Source organism: Cetorhinus maximus, chromosome 15 (assembly GCF_964194155.1).
Source record: "Cetorhinus maximus chromosome 15, sCetMax3.hap1.1, whole genome shotgun sequence".
NCBI classification, from domain to species: Eukaryota; Metazoa; Chordata; class Chondrichthyes; order Lamniformes; family Cetorhinidae; genus Cetorhinus; species Cetorhinus maximus.
This window is the reverse complement of record NC_135893.1, coordinates 27325461-27348169: the sequence shown is the minus strand read 5'-3', so window position 1 is coordinate 27348169 and position 22709 is coordinate 27325461. Positions and strand designations below refer to the sequence as shown.

At 45.3% G+C, this 22709-nt stretch overlaps 1 protein-coding gene across 2 annotated transcripts in view; it reads left to right on the top strand.

The window, feature by feature from the left end:
* LOC144690570 (alpha-1,3-galactosyltransferase 2-like) overlaps positions 1–22709 on the top strand; it is a 61808-nt gene that overhangs the window by 31700 nt on the left and 7399 nt on the right. For both annotated transcript variants that reach the window (XM_078558183.1, XM_078558184.1), the window contains one exon: positions 11627–11722. In XM_078558183.1, the coding sequence (XP_078414309.1) occupies positions 11627–11722 (96 nt within the window). The remainder of the gene's footprint in view (positions 1–11626; positions 11723–22709) is intronic.

Below are 22709 nucleotides of genomic sequence, written 5' to 3'. Positions count from 1 at the left end.
ACCAGAAATGCACCCTGCAGGTATGCGCATGGTTTCCAGGGAGTGTGCATGACACCTACATCCTGAGTCACTTGCAGATCCCTGCAGCTTTCCAGGGTGCACAGAGACTGCAGAGTTGGCTCCTCGAGGACAAGGGCTACCCACAGAGGCCGTGGCTGATGACACCCGTGTGGTAGCCTCAGACTGCGGCAGAGTGACACTATAATGAGGCTCATGCAGCAGCTGGCAACTTGGTGGAGCAAACCACCTGGATGCTGAAGATGCGGTACTGGTGCCTAGACCGGTCTGGTGGAGCCTGCAATACAGACCACAGAGGGTATCACGCATCGTGGTGGTGGTGGTGTGCTGTGCCCTTTACAACCTGGCGCTGCAACGGGGAGAGGAGCTGGCCGAGGAGGGGATGGAGGAGTTGGATGTCTCCTCCGATGAGAAGGACGCCGATGGGAATGAGGGTGAGGGGGTCCTCGGTGGTGATGATGACGGGGATGAGGCTCTCGCACTGGCTAGATGAAGGAGGTGCACACGGGGGGCCCTCATAGCTGCCAGGTTTGTGGAGGATGGTGATGACATGCAGTGAGGTGCCCCCATAGATCCTCACATCGCAGTTGTGAACTCTTCACTCCAGACTGGCTTATGGCAGCGCCAATACCCTCTGAGAATGCTCCTGTCATGGAGATGCAGTGGAGGCCCTAAAAAGTCGCTCGATCGCAGGAGGCTGATGACAATATGCAGTGAGGACACTCCATAGATCTTCACATAGCCTCTGAGAATGTCTGACTCCCATCTGGCCGAGGGCAGCTTGCTTGTGCTCCATGATCAGGGCCATCTCGGAGATACAGCCATGAAACTTTAGACACATCTGATGCTGTGTCCGCCTTCAGCACCTCAGCCCTTCAGGAGCTGGTGCTCAGCATCACTGGTCGGAGATGCTGGTGTGATGAGGGCCAGCCCCACCTTAAAGGTGCTGAGAGCACACAGAGAGAATGCAAGAACTCTGTGGCGCCTGCCCACTGCATTCTGGCAGCAATGACCAGCATTGACCGAGTTACACTCCCTGGAAACATTACTGATGCCTGTGAGGCCGGACCATCACTGTGGTCTGAAGGCCACACAGAGCACAAGGAAGAGGCACTGGACTGAGACACCTGCCTTTTATCTTGTGCAGAAAGGTTTCACATCTGACTGACAAGAACACTGCTCATCAGAACTAGGAGGCACAGGCAGGGAGAGACATCCTTTGGAGCTTATTGACAATAGTGAACAGTATGTACAAGTGATCAACACCCGTGGCCAGGCTGTGCAACTATTTTTTTACCTAACTTTCCTAACCCTGCCGTTATGTCTTGGTGCTCCCCGGACATCCACAGCAGAGGTGAAGGCAGCCTGCTGACTGCAACACCCTGTCTGTGATGACGTTGGCTGGCCTCCTCTGGAGGGCCGGGACTTGCAGGGTCCCGACGTGCTTTCAATGTCCCTCTGTGTGGCAGTAGCACTCTCTTCCAGCCTGTGAAGCTGGACCTGCGGAGGTCACAGGAAGATAGGATTCGGATGGACCGGTCACACTTAGAGTCACCTGGGTGGACGGCCCTGGAGTGTGCACCTGTTGATCCTCCTCCCTGTGGGTGCCCGAGGGGACAAGACCTGTCATTTTTGTTGCCCTCTGGCTGACTCCGTGAGCGGAAGAGGTAGCTGGAGTGAGATCGAGCTTCCCAGCACGCCTCTCATATATACACACACACACTGCTGGAGGCCAACTATGCCATCAGTGATGAGTTAAGCCTATGCAGGAGTGACATCCTGGACCAAGGTCTCCATGGCGGCCACCATCCTGCCAGTGTTGACCTTGGTGCGTTGTAATGCTTGCACTATCACCTCAGCCTGAAGGTGGACAGACTGCAGGCGTGCCTGCGAAAGCAAGGGGAGGTAACTAGTGTATGGCAGTGGCCTGTGAAAGAGGACACATCACTCACGGCATGGTTGTCTGATGGATGTTGCATTGCTGGATCCTCACTGGGTAGAGCAGCGCCGACCTCACCATCAGCACAGGACCAGTCCCGGTCATCACTGGCCAGCTGAATAGCTCTGTTTTCGAATTCTGTCAGAACTTTGATTTCTGGCATCCCTCCACTTTTCTGCGACCTTTCCCTCCTGTTCTGAGCCAGTTTGTCTTGCGTGGATAGAGATGGGGAGTGTATCAGGACTCGTGCTGGGCTGAATGGTAAGTATGCCTGGCCTGTGTGGGTGCTGAGTGGTCCCATGGATGGGATGAGGACAATGACGGTCTGTAAGAGTGATTGATTGGTGATGTCCCTTGCACTGGCAGTGAATGAGGGCCCAGTGGATGTGTGATGGGTTTGTGAGTGTGAGAGTTGGGAGTGATGAAAAGAGTGACTTACCCTGGCGGAAGAGAGGAGATCATTCATCCTTTTGCCTCACTAGGTAGCTGTCTTCCTCTGCAAGGCGTTCGCACTGACCACCGCTGTCACCGTCTCCCAAGCTGGGTTGGTGACATTGCTACCCATCCTGCGGCCAAAGCTGGGGTAAAGCAAATCCCGTTGGGCCTCCACGGCATCCAGCAGTCGCTCGGCGGACCCATCGTTGAAGCGGGGGGGCTGCAGTCTTCTTGCCTTTGCTGGCCATATCTCCTGGACAGCATTGGTGAGCTGGTGGCAATGAGCGCTTTGCTGGTGGCTGCCTTCTAAAGATGGCGGCCGGCGTGATGCAACAGCGGGGTGATGGCGAGCAGGCGAATGAGATCATGCCCGCTGTGGAAACAGCGTGTTTCTCGGGAATGCATAAATAATGAGGCAGGCTCGGGAAGATACAGCGTGAAAACCCGTCATTTTTGTCGGCGGGCAGTACTTCATTTTACCCGCCCGCTACCGTGCTTATTGCAATTCTGGGAAAATTCCACCCTTCGTTTTAAAGAGAGCGGAGAGACTTCATGTGAGACAAGCAGAAGAGTGACGTCACGGACCACAACGTGACGTGAGTGCAGGGAAAGCAGCTGATTGAGTACTTCTAGTCTTTAAAGTAAAATTAAGGTCTTTAGTTTGTGTTTAAATCTCTAGTCCCTTTTTTTCCTCTTTTTCTTAAAAATAACTTAAGTGTAAGATTGATACTGGTGTAAAAAAAAATAATTACAATAAAGTGTAAAGAGCAGGGATGCTAGAGTAATGAATTAATAAATAAAATAAAATACGATAGTGATGGCAGGGTAGGTGATGTGTTGCTGCTGCAGCATGTGGGAGCTGCTGGACACCAAGGTGATCCAGAGCGAACACATCTGTCGTAAGTGTTTGTAGCTCGAGGAACTTCGGATCCAAGTTGAGGAGCTGGAGTCCGAGCTGCAGGCATTGCGCCACATCAGGGAGGGGGAAAGTTACCTGGACACTTTGCTCCAGGAGATGGTCACACCCCTCAGATTAGGTAATTCAGATATGGTCTGTGATCAGGGACAGGAGGGTGTGACCGCAGGTGAGGCAGGTATGGGGACCCAGGAGGTAGCTTTCGAGGAGCCTCAGCCCCTCAATTGTCCAACAGGTTACGAGGTACTTTCAAGCTGTATGGACAAGAGTGGGGGCTGCAGGGAGGATGAGCGAACTGACCACAGCATTGTGGTACAGGGAGCCATTCAATTGTGGGGAGAAAATAGGATCATAGTAGTGGTAGGGGACAGTATAATTAGGGGGATAGATAATGTTCTCTGCAGCCTTGAGCGTGAGTCCCGGAGGCTGTGTGCCTAACCAGTGCCAGGGTTAAGGACATCTCTTCAGAGCTGGAGAGGAACTTGAAGTGGGAGGGGAGAGATCCAGTTGTCGTCGTCCACGTTGGTGCCAATGACAATGATCGAAACAGAACTGAGGTTCTGCTGAAAGAATTTGAACAGTTAGGCACTAAATTAAAAAACAGAACCTCCAAGGTAATGATCTTGGGATTACTACTTGAGTGACGGACAAACTGGCATCAAGTCAAGGAGTTAAATGTGTGGCTCAAAGATTGGTGTGAGAGGAATGGATTTCAGTTCATTGGGCATGGGCACCGGCACCAGCTCTGGGGTAGAAGGGAACTGTTCCGGTGGGACAGGGTTCACTTGAACCGTGCTGGGACCAGTGTCCTGACGAACCGAATAACTAGGGCTGTAGAGAGGGCTTTAAACTAAATAGTTGGGGGAGGATTCTGGAGAGGGGATACGTAGGCTTACAAAGCAAAAGGATATGGGAGCCTTGCAAGGCAGCTGTTTAGGTAATGATACCCAGAGTGTGACAGGAAGGGACAGAGTGTACGCACATTAAAAAACAGCAGCAAATAGGGTCAAAGGGCAAAAATTAATGGTTCTTTACTTAAATGCATGTAGTATTCAGAACAAAATAAATGAATTAACGGCACAGATGGAGGTTAATGGGTATGGTCTTATAATCATTACAGAGACATGGTTACAAGGAGATCAAAGCTGGGAACTAAATATTCAGAGTTATGTGACTTTTTGAAAGGACAGGCAGGAAGGAAAGATTGTGGGGTGGCTTTGTTTGTATGCGATGGAATAAGTAAGGTAGCAAGAAATGATTTTAGACTGGAGGATGTAGAATACATATGGGTGGAACTAAGAAATAATCAGGAGAAGAAGACACTGGTGGAATAGTCCGTAGGCCCCCCTAACAGTAGCTAGACTGTAGGGCAGAGAATAAATCAGGAGATAATGAGGGCATGTAAAAAAGGCAGTACATTAATCATGGATGACTTTAGTCTTCATGCAGATTGGGAAAATCAAATTGGCAGAGGTAACTACGAGCAAGAATTCATAGTTTATTCAGGACAGTTTCCTAGAACAACATGTTGCGGATCTAACCAGGGATCGGGCTACTTTGGATCTGGTAATATGTAATGAGGCAGGTTTAATAAATTATCTGAGTTAGAGATCCTCTAGGAAACAGTGACCATAACATTGTAGAATTTAGCATTCAGTTTGAGTGTGAGAAACTTGGGTCAGAAACAACTGTGCTAAATTTAAATAAGGATAATTACAAAGGAATGAGGGAAGAGTTGGCTGGAGTGGACCTGGGAAAGGAATTTAGCAGAAAAGATGGTTGATGAACAATGGCAAACGTTTAAGAAAATAGTTCATGACTCACAACAAAGATATATCCCAGTGAGGAAGAAAGATTCTAGGAAGGGGATAAACCATGGTTAACCAAGGAAGTTAAGGATAGTATCAAGTTGAAAGAAAAAACATACAATGTGGCAAAAATTAGTGCTAAGCCAGAGGATTGGGAAAGTTTTAAAAACCAACAAAGGATTACCAGAAAAATAATAAAGAGAAAATGAACTTTGAGGGTAAACTAGCAAGTAATATAAAGACAGACAGTAAGAGCTTCTTTAAATATGTAAAAAGGGAGAGGCCAAAGGAAACATAGGCCCCTTAGAGAATGAGGCTGGGGAAATAATAATGGGGAGCCAGGAAATGGCAGAGGAGCTGAATAAATACTTTGCATCAGTCTTCACGGTAGAAGACATTAATAGCATTCCAAAAATACTAAATAATTAAGGGGAAAAAGGGGGTGGGAGGAAATAAATACAATAACTATCACGATAAAAAAAGTAAGAGGGAAACTAATGGGACTAAAGGGCAATAAGTCCCCTGGAGCTGATGGGTTGCATCCTAGGATATTAAAGGAAGCAGCTGCAGAGATAGTGGATGCACTGGTAATCTTCCAGGAATCCTTAGATTCTGGAAAAGTCCCAGAGGATTGGAAAACTGCCAATGTAACACCCTTATTCAAAAAGGGAGGGAGACAAAAAAACAGGTAATTGGTGAGGCCAACTTTGGAGTATTGTGTGCAGTTCTGGTCGCCTAACTACAGGACGGATATCAGTAAGATTGAAAGAGTGCAGAGAAGATTTACTAGGATGTTGCCGGGTCTTAAGGAGTTGAGTTACAGGGAAAGATTAAACAGGTTAGGACTTTATTCCTTGGAGTGTAGAAGGATGAGGGGAGATTTGATAGAAGTTTACAAAATTATGAGGGGTATAGACAGAGTAAATGCGAGTAGGCTCTTTCCACTTAGATTAGGAGAGATAAACACGAGAGGACATGGCTTTAGGGTGAAAGGGGAAAGGTTTAGGGGGAACATTAGGGGGAACTTCTTCACTCAGAGAGTGGTGAGAGTGTGGAACGAGCTGCCATCTGACATGGTAAATGCGGGCTCACTCTTAAGTTTTAAAAATAAATTGGATAGATACATGGTTGGGAGAAGTCTGGAGGGTTATGGACTGGGTGCAGGTCAATGGGATTAGCGGAAAAATATTTCGGCACAGACTAGAAGGACCGAATGGCCTGTTTTCTGTGCTGTAGTGTTCTATGGTTCTATAGGCCAGTTAGCTTAACATCCGTCATTGGGAAAATGTTAGCGTTTTTTATAAAGGATGTAATAGCAGAGCATTCATAAACGCATAAACTAATCAAGCAGAGTCAGCATGGCTTCATGAAGGGGAAATCGTGCCTGACAAATTTATTAGAATTCTTTGAGGAGGTAACAAGCAGGATAGATAAAGGGGAACCAGTAGATGTAAAATATTTAGATTTCCAAAAGATAAGGTACCACACATAAGGCTACTTAATAAGGTAAGAGCTCATGGTGTTGGGGGTAGCATATTAGCATGAATAGAGGATTGGCTAGCTAACAGAAGACCGAGAGATGGGATAGGGGGCACATTTTCAGGGTGGCAACCTGTAACTAGTGGAGTGCCAGAGGGATCAGTGCTGGGGCCACAATTATTTACAATGTATATTAATGACTTGGATGAGAGAAGTGAATATACTATCACCAAGTTTGAGGATGACACAAAAATAAGTGGGAAGGCAAGCGGTGAGGATGACAGATATAGACAAGTTAAGCGAGTGTACAAAAGCTTGGCAAATGGAATATAATGTGGGAAAATGTGAGCTTATGTAGGAGGAATAGTGGAGCTGAATATTATTTAAATGAAGAAAGACTGCAGAGAGCTGCAGTGCAGAGGGATTTGAGGGTCCTTGTGCATGAATCACAAAAAGCTAGTATACACGTTCAGCAGGTAATAGGGAAGGCAAGTGGAATGTTGGCCTTTATTTCAAAAGGAATGGAGTATAAAAATAGGGAAGTCTTGCTAAAACTATACAAGGCACTAGTTAGACCACACTAAGAATACTGTGAACAGCTTTGGTTCCCTTATCTAAGGAAAGATATACTGGCATTGGAGGCAATCCAGAGAAGGTTCTCCAGGTTGATACCAGGTATGGAGGGATTTTTTTATGAGGAAAGGTTAAGTAGGTTGGGCCTGTAGTCATTGGAATTTAGAAGAATGAGAGAAGACTTTATTGAAACATATAAGATTCTTAGGGGGCTTGACAGGGTAAATGCTGAGAGGTTGTTTTCCCTTGTGGGAGAGTCTCAGACCAGAGGGCATAATCTCAGAGTAAGGGGTCACGAATTTAAGACTGAGATGAGGAGGCATTTCTTCTGAGGGTAGTGAATCTGTGGAATCCTTTACTGCAGAGGGCTGTAGAGGCTGGGTCGTTAGGTATATTCCAGGCTGAGATAGACAAATTTTTAATCAATAATGGAATCGAGGGTTATGGGGGATAAGGCAGGAAAGTGAAGTTGAGGGATTATCAGATCAGCCATGATCTCATTGATTGGCAGAGCAGACTCAATGGGCCGAATGGTCTTGCTGTGCTCATATGTCTTCTGGTCTGTCTTATGCTCTAATATTCAGAGTAAGTACACAGTCCATGTAAACCAATAGGCACCCCGTGGTCAGACAGACCACACCATGAAACGAAGTGACAGATGCCACTGCAACCAGATGCTATGGATCTGTCCTCAACTCCCCCGCCTCCTGCCCAGATGCTTGTCATACTGTGAGTCAATCGGTCTCACTGACCTCTGTCTTTCGCACGAGGGTTTCCAATCTCCACTTTGCAAGAACTCGCCTTGGAATCTTCTCCTAAACCGATACTTTTTCTTTCAGACTCCTTCTTCAAGGGTTCGCTTCAGGGTTTCAAACCCTCTTTCTGACGTTTCTTCCCCCTGGGTCACCACGTGCATCCAAGCTGTCTTTCATGCACTCTCTGTCACTGACTTAGCCATCAACAGAACACCACTGCCTAACATGCCCATAGCAAGGTTACAGACCTTCAGATGTCTCTTTGGACCTTCTTGCCTCTTGCAAGCTGTTCTCACTTTAAATCTGCTTTCTACGGCATTTGTCTCTTTAAATCTGAAGCTTAGTGCCTTTCTCTCTGTCCCTCAATCTTAACTTCACTTAACAGGACTTTTCCAGGTTCCTGTCCTTCCTTTGACTAGAAGGTGGTCTTGGGTCTTTCTCCTGTTCCACTCCCTTGGATTTTGGAGTCTTCTTTAGCTTGGGACTGGCTATCTGCCCCTTTGCTCCAGTTTCTCCTGACAGCTACTTTCAAAACCAACAGAACTGTTTCCTAATCAAACTGCTGTTTCTAGTATCTTCTGTGTGTCTGTGGGGGGGACCTACCTCTCTGGACCCTGTTGCTAGGCAACATTCCAATTTCTGTACTCTTGTTTGTTTAACTTAACTGCAACAGTCCTAAAACTCTCATTAGATATGCAGGCACCTTTTAAAGTGAAACTAAAACTCAAATTGACCTTTCCTTAACACAGATAACAAAAATACAAACTTAAACGATAAAGCTAAAACTCATTCCTAACAACTACAAATACAAATATAACTTAAACTATCTCTATTTCCTAACACCGTATTCTAAGACACACCACGTCCTATTCGCACATCATCGCTTGCTGACCAACGCTAGCTCCTAATCCAGCAATGTTCCAGTGAAGCTCAACGCACAAACTGGAGGAACAGCACCTCATCTTCCGCCTAGGCACTTTACAGCCTTCCAGACTTAACATTGAGTTCAACAACTTCAGACCATGAACTCTCCCCTCCACCATAACCCGTTTTTGTTTTTTAATTCATTTTTATTTTTAAATTTTGATTTTTTATTTCCCACTTATTTTCTTTTTTTTACATTTATTTCCATTTTATTCATTGTTTTATCCCCAGCTTTTAACCTTTTCGATCTTTTTTCCCACCACCGTCCCTCCCCCCACCCCAGCCCCACTAGGGCCATCTGTCACTTTCCAGAGTGCTTACCCTGGTCCTGCTTTATCACATTCTGCTTTCCACTCTTAATGTCACCATTAGCACCTCATTTAGCCAGCACCACCACTATTAACAATCCTTTGACCTTTTGTTTCTGACATCTTTCGCAGTCTCTCCTTTGCCTCCACCTATCGCTGGCCTTCCATCCAGCTTCACCTGTTCCATCCTCTTTCAACAGTATATATATTTCACCACATTTCTACTTCCCTTTAGCTCTGAAGAAGAGTCATACGGACTCGAAACGTTAACTCTGTCTTTCTCTCCACAGATGCTGTCAGACCTGCTGAGTTTTTCCAGCATTTTTTGTTTTTGTTTCAGATTTCCAGCATCCGCAGTATCTTGCCTTTATACATCAAAGCACCCAGACTAGCTGGCTTTGATCCAATTGAAACACATACACAGACCCCATAGATCTCTACTTTAAATAATAATTTCCAATAACATTAATATCTCCATGACAAATCCTTATGAAATTATGGGGGAAAGAGCATTGTTATCTGCCCTTAAATAGAAACATATCTTGTCATATTGTTATTTAAAAGTACAGTACTTCCTTGTGACACTGTAGTGCTGGACTACTAAACATCCACAATCAGCAAATCCTGCCTCATCTGATTTTTATTTGAGTATATAAGTAATGGAACAATGTTTCCTTTTTAAGTGGGTGAAGGGAAGGGGGCATCACTACTTGTTTTAATTGAGTTGAGTCCTCTGTCCTTCTGCCAGTAGATACTGCTGATCTGATCTGATCTGATCTGATCTAGGGAGATTTAACAAAAATAAATCACAGGCAGCATTACGGGCCTTTGGGAGGGGTAAGTAGATTGACAGGTGCTTTCTGCTCCCCACAGCAATGCACTTTACCCCCTTGGGAGACCATAATACTGTAACTTCCGCCTGCTGAAGGGGGAAGTACATCTCGTGCCTCTCCTGATGACGAGGCTTATCATCCATGGCTCTAGTGGCTGTTCTGTTTATTTTTCCAGTCTGAGCACTTCATGCTAATAGTGTTCCTGCTTATCTGACTTACTCTGTACTCAGAAGCAGGAATGGCATGACAATGGCCCACTCTGAAGCAGCAATCCTGTATCTATAGTGTCTTTTAACAGGGTAAAAGTTCCCAAGATACCCCGAGTGTGATCAAACAAAATTTAATTGCAAGCCGCAAAAGGAAAAATTTGTTCAGGAGACCAAAAGCCTGGTCAAAGAATTAGTTTTTACGAAGCATCTTAAAGCAGGCGCAATAGCAACGGAGAGGTTTAGGGATGGAATTTCAGAACTTTCGGCTCCTGCAGCTGAAGGCGTGGCCTGCAATGGTGGAGCGATTAAAATCGGTGATGCACAAGAGACCAGAATTGAGCAGGGCGACCTTGGTTGGGGGCGATTTTAAAGCTGGAGGAGGTTTCGGAGCAGAACAGGAGTGAGGTCCTGGAGGGATTTTTTTTTTCTTCAAAGGTGGGGATTTTAAAATGGAAGTATTGTCAGGTGGAGTCATTGTAAGTCAGCAAGCACAAGCTGAGTCTGAAGATGCCAATATTTCTGTCATCTCAACTGACTTGCATCAGGCATGTTCCTTCTAAGGGACTTTCAAAACCCCACAACAGCATCACCATTGATGTCCCATGCCACTGCACCAGACAGAGTGGCCACTAGTGCTTCTGTCACTACTGGCAGAGTCTCTGGCAGCTGCTGCTTGTAACTTGACAACTCCCTTGAGTCCCAAGACTACTGCCTCTCAGTACCCACAGTTGCAAAAGCAGCAAGAGAGTCAGACAGAAATGAAACCAAAGTAAGAAAGGAATAAAGAAAATTGAAAGAGCAGCAAGTGTGGAGACAAATAAATGTAGATAAATGGAACTGAAGGTAGGAAGAGGGGAGTATACACATGAAGGGATAGAAAGAAAAGGGAAGGGGAAGCAGACAAAAGTAAGAGTGAGAGAGAGAGAAACTGAAATGGGGGAGCTATTTAAGGTGGATCAGCCAGACAACTTTGGCATTAATGTGAAGCTGCTGTATGCTCACACAAGTTGTAGCAGTGCTTGGAGGCAAATTATTAGTTGTACCCCAAAGATCCCCTCGCTGCCCCAAATGATTTGTTGTCCTGTTTGAAGTGTTTTCATCAGCTGCGCTATGAGGAATCAGATGGACCAAAATTCATTCTCTGCAGCATATGTTAGAAAAAATTGGCTAACTTAGTCATTCACCTGGCATTTCCTGGAATCGATTTTGATGTGATCGGGAGGAAGCTAGAAGTTGGCCCAGTTAGATTTTGTAAACAGGGCACGGTTCCACGTTTGCCAGATTGGTGCCAGTGTTATTCATGGCACTGCTCAGCAGGGGAGTGGGTAGTCTGCCACTTCTGGCTAAAGCAGCTTTCAAATGTTTCAGCCATGTCTAATGGTCAGTTACGATAATTCAATCCTAACTCTGTTCAATAATCTGCTTTCAGGTTTATGGAAGGCCTTATTCCCATGGATGTCTGCCATTTGCCTAAAGGATTTAAATTAAAACCTGGAAACCATGTGGATAATTATCTGGATTATTGGTACATATTTTTTTAAAACTGGTTAATCGTTAACAAATTTCTTTTCTGTTTGCAGTTTACATTGTATTAAATAAAAATGTTCTTGAGCACTTTACTCCTCCCATCTCTTGAAGGCACCAGTTCACCTGGGGTATAGCTCAATGGCTGCTGGCAGCTCCTCATGTAATTGGTCATTTTAGTATTCAGTTATTTTTTTTGTTTTTATTAGGTGTGTTTCTGGGCTCTTTTCTGTTCTATGTGCTGTTACTTAAGCCTGAGTGTGGTGACTGAGAAACTGAAATTAAACAGAGCTATAAGCATGACAGCAAACATTTTAGAAGTGCTGTAAATAAAACTCCTGAACACAGAAGCTGGTGTGTCATCTCTGCATATCTCCAAGGCATAAAACAAACTGGTGACAAGGATGATGGAGAATAGTCTAAATTTACTGACTCCACCTTTCCTTTCCTTCGCTGGGAGATCCACCCCTACCGTGGGATTGATGCATTTCAGGGTTAAAGAACTACTTGCTCATTAAGGAGATGGACAGTCCAGATGTAGCAGCGACTCGCAAAAAGACATATTCATACGTTGTCTTGGAGCAAAAGAAGGCCAGTGGATATTCGAGCAGCTCACCGCAGACATGTCCATGTCTGATATGGTAAATGTTCTTGAAAAATACATCAGGAAAAAGAAAATTATGATGATTGAACAATATATGTTCTGCCAGAGAGCCCATCATGGTCAGATACCTTCAAACATGCACCCAAGTTGTGGAGGTATCCATCCATCCATCCATTCACTACAACATGTCCAGTATGCTGGGGGAGGCTGTGGTGTAGTGGTATTGTCGTTGTACTGGTAATCCAGAGACCTAGGGTAATGCTCTGGGGACCCAGGTTCGAATCCTACCACAGCAGATGGTGGAATTTGAATTCCATAACTATCTGGAATTAAAGTCTAATGAAGACCATGAAACCATTGTCCACAGTCGATTGTCGTAAAAACCTATCTGGTTCACTAATGTCCTTTAGGGAAGGAAATCTGCTGTGCTCGCCTGGCCTATGTGACTGCAGACCCTCTTTAAAAATGCCCCCTGAACAAGGACGATTAAGATAGGCAATAAATGTTGACCTAGCCAGCAATGCCCACATCCTACAAAGGCCTAAAAAATAGGCCTGAGGGAAAATTTGTAACTCATTGTAATCATTTCACAAAAGTGTGCAGGTTGATTGAAGAAGGGGGGACTTCATTGATTCGACATGCGTGGGAGTCTCTTCCCAAGAGAAAAATACGGTAAATATATACCATCACAGACTTAAAGGCATTTTTATCCCAGTGTCACTCCTCATCTATGTTGGTGTGAAAGTATCTATATTGAGTGCCATAATCTACCATCATTATTTTATGCAACTTTCATTCATTCCTATGATAGACACACCTCAAGCATATGACTTGATCATTCTGGTTTTGGGAGTGGTCATGATTCCACTGTGCTACAAAAGAAACGTCAACCTAGACAGGTTTGCATTCTACATAAGCCAAGGGGTAAACCTTGGCTGGCTTCAAACTTGAAGGCCCCGCTGGAGATCACATTGTGATTGACACTGACAATGTACAATGCTATCCATCCTTATATATGGAACTTGGTGGGGTGGGGGGGGGGGGTGGGGGGTGGGTGGCGTTAAGGGGTGCTGTCGTGTTCCTTGAGTTGATGCTGGTTCTGTCAGCTTTGCAAAATTTGAGATGATTACCATTTGTAATCCGTGCTGAAGTATCACAGGAGCTGAAACGACTTGAGGCAAGTGGTATCACTGAGTGAATCAACTCATCCTCATGGACATCAAACCTAGTCGTTGCACGACTCAATGAAGACAAATTTAGACTGTGTTGAACTTAAGGTGGTCGACAAAGCAATTATTCCAGAAAAGAATCCACTTCCTACGATCCAAGAACTATCAGCATCATTTCATGACTGCATAGTCTTCATGAAGCTTGATGTTCACAGAGCTATCTGGAGCAAAGCCAATATCTTACAGCTTTTGTTACTCATGAAGGTGTGTTTCAGTAACACAGAATGCTCTATGGACTAAGTTGAGCACCTAGCGCATTCCAGAAGATCGTTTCTTCAGTCCTTTCAGACGTTGAGTGGATGCTCAATCTACTTGATGATGCTGTTGCCCATGGAAGGACAAAGCAGAACACAATCGATGGTTATCAGCGGTGCTCCCAATTGCCCCCCTCAACACAATTTGACATTCATCAAGGACAAATGTACATTCACGGCACCCGAGATTGAATTTCTGGGGTACAGAGTGACAGCAACTGGAGTAAAGCCTACACATGACAACGTCAAAGCCATTAATGCACTTCCAACCCTGTCCAATGTGAGAGAGTTAGCATTGTTTCTCATTACTACCAACTTTTATCACAAATTCGTTCCTAAATATGCAGAGACTGTAAAGCCTCTTCAAAAGGTTCTGCACAAAGATGCTCAATGGGAATGGAAAATTGCACAGAATACAGTGTTTAATGTGTTAAAGGCAAAGATCACATCTCTGCCAGTCCTTGCGTGTTTCAACCCACATGCAGAAACCTCTGTCGCAACAGTTGTGACAGGGAATGTGATGGGAGCTCTGCTCTCTTAGTACATTGAAGGAAGTGAATGACCAATCACTGACATGTCATGCCCTTTGTTGGAAACTGAATCCAAATATTTTACTAGAGAGCGGGAAGCACTAGACTGCATCTACACATGTGAATACTGGCATACGTATCTCTGTGGTAGAAAGTTCATGCCCTGCGCTGATCACCAAGTGTTGACTAAACTGTTAACCACATCACAATCTGATCATCGAGCTCTATACATCAACAGACAGTCAAATCAGCTTCATCTGTGCAACTTGAGGCTGAGCATCTTGCAGGTTCATGCAACTGGATGGCTGACATGCTTAGTCATGCTAATATCGTAGACAGCTTTAACAGTAGCTAAGTGACTTGCAATGTTGAAGATTGTGATCGCTGTAATTTCACATGTGACCACGAGTCAGTCTGACAACTGTATCATATGCGGAACTCGAGTGGTTATCCCGAAGTGCTGCGGCAAAGTGTATTGCATCTTGCCCATGAAAGACATCTGGGTGTTGTTGAGATGAAGCAAAGATCCTGTGAAGCAGTTTGGTGGCCAACAATAGATCGCTGCAAAACAAATGGCCAGAAATCACTACAACAAACTCCATAACCACCAGTTTGGTCTTTGACATTCAAGACAAGTTGTTTATAAAATGGGGTTTGCTGGAGTCTATCATTACGGACAACGAACCACAGTTTATTTCCAGTCAGTTCAGAGTTCCGAGCAAGCTCCGGAATTCATCACCATCTGACATTGCGATACAACCCACAATCGCATGGTAGCATTGAATGATTCAACAAGGTGATAAAGGACACCCTGTGGGCTAGTATGTCAGTGGAGAAAAGGTTTGAACAATCCGCTCATATCCTACTTCACACATATTGATCCAACCCACACTCTGACTGGAAAGACATCAGCCGACCCTTATGACTGGTCGTAACTTTCGTTTGCATCTGATCGTTCTTAAGCCGCCATCCTCCAAACAATGAGAGAAGTCTGCCTGAGTGAAAGCAAAAGAAATCAAAGTGACAAGGTAAAGCAAAAGTGTACTTCAACAAGTGAACATACAGGATTGATGCAAATCCAAAAAGCCAAATCGTGACTTGCATCATCTCTTATCGGGACCAAAGCAGATTAAGCAGTTGGTTGATACCAACGCTTACCTATTGGATGACAATACAAAGTGGAATACGAGATCCTTGATGGTGAGTAGACCAGGATATTTTGGGGACTGTGATTATGAGGATACATTTCCTTTTCTAATGTGTGACCACAATGTTGACCATCTGTCTCATCAAGGTAATCATGCAGAATCACAAGCTCAAATTTGTAGATCACAGCACCGTCATCAACAACCTTCAATGTCTAATGTTAGATGTGATTCCGTGATTTGGACAGCACTTGATGAACAATCCCGAGTGTGCTAAGAATTACACTAACAACCAATTTAAGATTGTCAGGCCGGCTTACAATGTGGTTTACTTACACTTGCTAGAATTGCTCTGAATTCTGTTAGTCAAGATTAGGTGTGGCGACTGACAACCTGAAACTGAACTGAAAGCTAGAAGCTGTAAGCATGAGAACAGACATTTTAGAAGCTCCTGTGCACATAGTAGCTGGTGCGTCAACTCTGCATAATTCCCAAGGCATAAAACACAACAGTCCTTACTTGTGTTTCAGCCTAGTTAGTGAGATGATCCACTATATAGATGGGGCATGGAGGTGGATGGCACCATGATTGGATTTTGTTCAAAATGCCAGTAGATAGGAAAAGGAGCCCTGTGATATTGGAATTCGGGGCAACAGAATTAATTAACACATTCATTCACAAGTTCTAAAATGATTAGAAGTGATAACCTTATTGATTGCTGGTTATATTTTATTCTGTATAAGTAAGACTTGACACAGGCTACTATCTGAGCAGGAGCATCAAAATGCAACGGCATTCGCATTATGTCCTGGGTAGGAGCACAATCTCCATGTAACCAATCTGTGGCCGTTCCCCCAGTATCACTGTGCCAGTCAATGCAACACCTAATACCTCTACGATCTCTGTGCTCACGGAATCCCTCCTTCTACTTCTTTCCACACCAAGCCCTGTGGAGAGCGATTCAACCCAACCATTGCCTCGTTATTATTTGAATGACATAATTGGAAAGAATGTCATTTGCCTACCTGCCCGTCCAAACCAGGTCAGGGTCTTGGACATATTGCGCTCGAACTCTTACGCGCTCATAAACGTTCCAGTGCCAAGGGACCTTAGTTATTTTGTTTTGGCCCCACTGACATCGGGGCCTAAGTTCCGACAAAGGTATTTTTCTTTCAGTTCTCAGGCAGCAGGCCGCCTACCGCCTGTTTTCTTGCTCTGCTAGATTTCTGCTGAAGTTTACTTTTTTTTACCATTTTGGTTTCTCTCTCAACTTTTGCAGTTGATTAAAATGTTTGGCTAGCAAAGGCCCAAATCACAATTTCCCAACTTGTCACCTTCCAAGCACATTTGAGCCAGAGCGTGTCACGAGCAGGGTGTAAAAACATGGATCAGTATAAGCAATCATGCCACATCTAGTGAAAATTCAAGCAGTCATAGTGTTTAAGTTAGCTTTCATTAATTATCAAGAAAACCCAATGCAGGGATTTTGTAGCATTCTTCCAATGGGTTAACTAGTCGTGGTAGAGTCTTTTAACAGGAAGTGTAGTAAAACTTAATTCAACACTTTGTCTTACCTCTGATGGAGTAATGATTCTCAGTGAATAAAGTGTATGTCAAAGTCTAATGATGACCATGGAACCATTGTCGTAAAAACCCATCTGGTTCACTAATGTCCTTAACTGGTCTGACCTACATGTGACTCCAGACCCACAGCAATGTGGTTGACTCTTAAATACCCTCTGAAATGGCCTAGCAAGCCACTCGGTTGTATCAAACTACAAAGTCAATAAAAAGGATTGAAACTGGACGTATCACCTGGTATCGCCCTAGGCACTGGAAACGACAGCGGCAAACTCAGCCCTGTCGACCCAGCAGAACCTTCCTTACTAACATCTAGGAACTTGTGCTGAAATTGGGAGAGCATTCTCAAAGACTAGTCAAGCAACAACCTGACATAATCATGCTCTCGGAATCATACCTTACAGATAATGTCCCAGACACCACCGTCCCTGCGTTTGTCCTGTCCCACTGGCAGGACAGACCCAGCAAAGGTGGTGCCTCAATACAGTGAGGAGGGAGTTTCCCTGGGAATCTTCAAAATTGACTCTCGACCCCATGAAATCTCATGGCATCTGGTTGAACATGGGCAATGAAACCTCCTGCTGATTACCACGTACCACCCTCCCACAGCTGATGAATCAGTGCTCTCCATGTTGAACACCACTTGGAGGAAGCACTGAGGATGGCAAAGGTGCAGAATGTACTCCAGTTGGGGGACTTTAATGTCCATCACCAAGAGTGGCTCAGTAGCACCACTAAGACCAAGCTGGCCGAGTCCTAAAGGACGTAGCTGCTAGACTGGGTCTGCGGCAGGTGGTCAAGGAACCAACAAGAAGGAAAAACACACTTGACCTCATCCTTACCAACCTGCCTGCCATAGATGCACCTGTCCATGACTGTATCAGTAAGAGCGACCACCGCACAGTCCTTGTAGAGACAAAGTCGCACTTTCGCATTGAGGATACTCTCCATGTTTTGTGGCACTGCCACCATGTTAATGGGATAAATTTCAAACAGGTCTGGCAACCATGAGGCACTGTGGGCCATAAATGCAGCAGAATTGTACTCAAACATGTGTAACCTCATGGCCCGGCATATCCCCCACTCTACCATTACCACCAAGCCAGGGGATTAACCCTGGTTCAATGAAGAGTGCAAGAGGGCATGCCCGGAACAGCACCAGGTCTACCTAAAAATGAGGTGTCAACCTGGTGAAGCTATAACACAGGACTACTTACATGCCAAACAGCATAAGCAGCAAGCGATAGAGCTAAGCGATCCCACAACCAATGGATCAGATCTAAGCTCTGCAGTCCTGCCAATTCCAGTCATGATTGGTGGTGGACCATTAAACAACTAACTGGAGGAGGAGGCCCCACAAATATCCCCATCCTCAACAATGGAGGAGCCCAGCACATCAGTGCAAAATACAAGGCTGAAGCATTTGCTACAGTCTTCAGCCAGAAGTACCGAGTGGATGATCCATCTCGGCTTCCTCTTGGGGTTCCCAACATCACAGATGCCAGTCTTCAGCCAATTCAATTCACTCCATGTGATATCAAGAAAGGGCTGAAGGCACTGGATACTGCAAAGGTTATGGGCCCTGACTGTATTTTGACAATAGTACTGAAGACTTGTGCTTCAGAATGTGGTTGACTCTTAAATGCCTTCTGAAATGGCCTAGCAAAGCCACTCAGTTGTATCAAAGCACTACAAAGTTTCAAGAAAGGAATGAATCCAGACGGACCACCCGGCATCGACCTAGGCACCGGAAACGACAACGGCAAACTCAGCCCTGTCGACCCTGCATATTCCTCCTTTCTAACATCTGGGGGCTGGTGCCAAAATTGGGAGAGCTGTCTCTCAGACTAATCAAGCAACAGCCTGATATAGTCATACTCACGGAATCATATCTTACAGATAATGTCCCAGACACCACCATCGCCTTCCCCGGGTATGTCCTGTCCCACCGGCAAGACAGACCCAGCAGAGGTGACAGCTCAGTGGTATACAGCCGGGAGAGAGTTGCCCTGGGAGTCCTCAACATCAGCTCCGGACCCCATGAAGTCTCATGGCATCAGGTCAAACATGGGCAATGAAACCTCTTGCTGATTACCACATAACACCCTCCCACAGCTGATGAATCAGTATTGTTCCATGTTGAACAACACTTGGAGGAAGCACTGAGGGTGGAAAGGGTGCAGAATGAACTCTGGGTAGGAGACTTCAATGTCCATCATCAAGAGTGGCTCGGTAGCACCACTACTGACCAAGCTGGCCGAGTCCTAAAAGACATAGCTGCTAGACTGGGTCTGCGGCAGGTGATGAGGGAACCAACAAGAGTGAAAAACATACTTGACCTCATCCTCACCAACCTGCCTGCCATAAATGCATCTGTCCATGACAGTATTGGTAGGAGTGACCACCGCACAGTCCTTGTGGAGACAAAGTTCAGTCTTCACATTGAGGATACCCTCCATCGTGTTGTGTGGTACTACCACTGCTAAATGGGATGGATTTCGAACAGATCTAACAACTCAAGACTGGGCATCCATGTGGCGCTGTAGGCCATCAACAGCAGCAGAATTGCACTCGAACACAATCGGCATATCCCCCACTCTATCATTACCATCGAGCCAGGGCTGAATCCTGGTTCAATGAAGTGTGCAGGAGGGCAGGCCAGGAGCAGCACCAGGCATACCTAAAAATGAGGTGTCAACCTGGCGAAGCTATAACACAGGACTACTTGCATGCCAAACAGCAAGTGATAGACCGTGCAAAGCGATCCCACAACCAACGGATCAGATCTAAGTTCTGCAGTCCTGCCCCATCCAGATGTGAATGTGGTGGACAATTAAACAACTCACTGGAGGAGGAGGTTCCACAAATATCCTAATCCTCAATGATGGGGGAGTCCAGCACACCAATGCATAAGATAAGGCTAAAGTATTTGCTACAATCTCCAACCAGAAGTGCCGAGTGGATGATCCATCTCGGCCTCCTCCGGAGGTCCCCAGCATCACAGATGCCAGTCTTCAGCCAATTCAATTCGCTCCGTGCGATATCAAGAAACAGCTGAAGGCACTGGATAGTGCAAAGGCTATGGACATTGACAATAGTCCAGCAACAGTACTGAAGACTTGTGCTCCAGAACCTGCAGTGCCCCTAGCCAAGCTGTTCCAGTACAGCTAGAACAGTAGCAACTACCTGGCAATGTGGAAAATTGCCCAGTTATGTCCTGTACACACAAAGCAGGACAAATCCAACTCGGCCAATTACTGCCCCATCAGTCTACTCTCAATCATCAGTAAAGTAATGGAAGGGGTCATCAACAGTGCTATCAAGCGGCACTTGCTTAGCAATAGCCTGCTCACTGACGACCAGTTTGGGTTCTGCAAGGGCGACTCAGCTTCTGACCTCATTACAGCCTTGGTTCAGACATGGCCAAAAGAGCTGAACTCCTGAGGTGAGGTGAGTGTGACTGCCCTTGACATCAAGGCCGCATTTGACCAAGTGTGGTATCAAGGAGCCCTAGCAAAACTGGAGTCAATGGGAATCAGTGGGAAAACTCTCCATTGGTTGGAATCATACCTAGCACAAAGGAAGATGTCTATGGTTGCTGGAGGTCAGTTATTTCAGCTCCAGGACTTCACTGCAGGAGTTGCTCAGGATTGTGTCCTCGGCCCAACCATCTTCAGCTGCTTCATCAATGACCTTCCTTCCATCATAAGGTCAGAAGTGGGGATGTTCGCTGATGATTGCACAATGTTCAGCACCATTCACAACTCTTCAGATACTGAAGCAGTCCATATCCGAATGCAGCAAGACCTGGACAATATCCAGGCTTGGGCTGACAAGTGGCAAGTAACATTTGTGCCACACAAGTGTCAGGCAATGACCATCTCCAGCAAGAGAGAATCTAACCATTGCCCTGTGACATTCATAGGCATTGCCCTCACTGAATCCCCCACTATCAACATCCTAGGGGTTACCATTGACCAGAAACTGAACTGGACTAGCCACATAAATACTGAGGCTACAAGAGCAGGTCAGAGGCTAGGAATCCTGTGACGAGCAACTCACCTCCTGACTCCCCAAAGCCTGTCCACCATCTGCAAGGCACAAGTCAAGAGTGTGATGGAATACTCTCCACTTGCCTGGATGAGTGCAGCTCCAATAACACTCAAGAAGCTTGACACCCTCCAGGACAAAGCAGCCCGCTTGATTGGCACCTTCCACAAACACTCACACTCTCCGCCACCAACATAGTAGCAGCAGTGTGTACCATCTACAAGATGCATTGCAGGAACTCACCAAGCCTCTTTAGACAACACGTTCCAAACCCACGACCACTACCATCTAGAAGGACAAGGGCAACAGATAGATGGGAACACTATCATCTGAAGTTCTCCTCCAAGTCACTCACCATCCTGACTTGGAAATATATCGCTGTTCCTTCATTGTCACTGGGTCAAAATCCTGGAACTCCCTCCCTAACAGCACTTGGGTGTACCTACATCACATGATCTGCAGCAGTTCAAGAAGGCAGCTCACCACTACCTTCTCGAGGTCAATTAGGGATGGGCAAAAAATGCTGGCCCAGCCAGCAAAGCCCACATCCCATGAATGAATTTTTTAAAATGCCATCAGAATGACACCCATTCTCCACTATTACTGATCAGCCAATCTAAGGCCGAGTCCTTTTATACAATTCATTAATTAACCTCTCTGCAATCATGATCAGCCATTAATTTAGCTAACCTTCATATCTGAGCTAAGAGATAACAGTGTCTGTATCCTGGCTAATGGCTTTTGTGACCATTGTCACATTGACACTGTCTGATGTTTGTTAAATGCTGGTTAACTCTCATTATCATTACTTTGAAAATTCAGATCTAATTCCTGATGATCAGGATATAATTTTCAGCAGTAATCCAGCTTCCTATAATAACGTTAAAATTGGTGACTTACCTATTGGTGTTTTGGACGCCTTTTAAGTCTTTGACAGAGATTGATGGTGTGCATTTCTAAACAAGTTATTGTCATTTAGCCTCCCACGAAACTATTTTGATGTCTCTCCAATTTAATCTCAAATCACTGCATGTTGTAATCAATGGATCATCCCCTGCCCTTTTCTTCCTGCTTAACTCGAGACTAGCCCAGGAACCTGAATCTCCCCTTCTCTGAACCTTGATTTCAATAATGTCCTCCACTTATTCAACCCCATCTTCTGTATTGTTGATGATCCCACTCTACATTAATTAACTTCCTTTTAAATTGTACATACTGGACCTCTGAGTGATCTCCTTCATGCTGTTTCAGAGGCAAAGAAAATCTTGACATTTTCAATTCTTCAATTATGTGGTCTCTCCCAAGACTAACCTAAGCTCTTAACTTTTAAGGGTTTCATCCTTGGTCTTTTTATCTATTTATATTCTTGACCTCACACCATCCTCCAATTTCCAATGGAGCTCTCCCACCTCCATTACTAATGCTGCCTCTGAGAAGCTTAATGTCCTCTTCAATGCTTAAACAATTCTTCCCTCCCCTTTTTAAAAACTCTCTCATTTCCGAAAAGGCCAAATATGACCACTGTGGTGTTCAGTTGTTCTGTGTTTGATTATGACAGTCTGGTAACTGATCTATGTTCACTGTACTTGATTGGT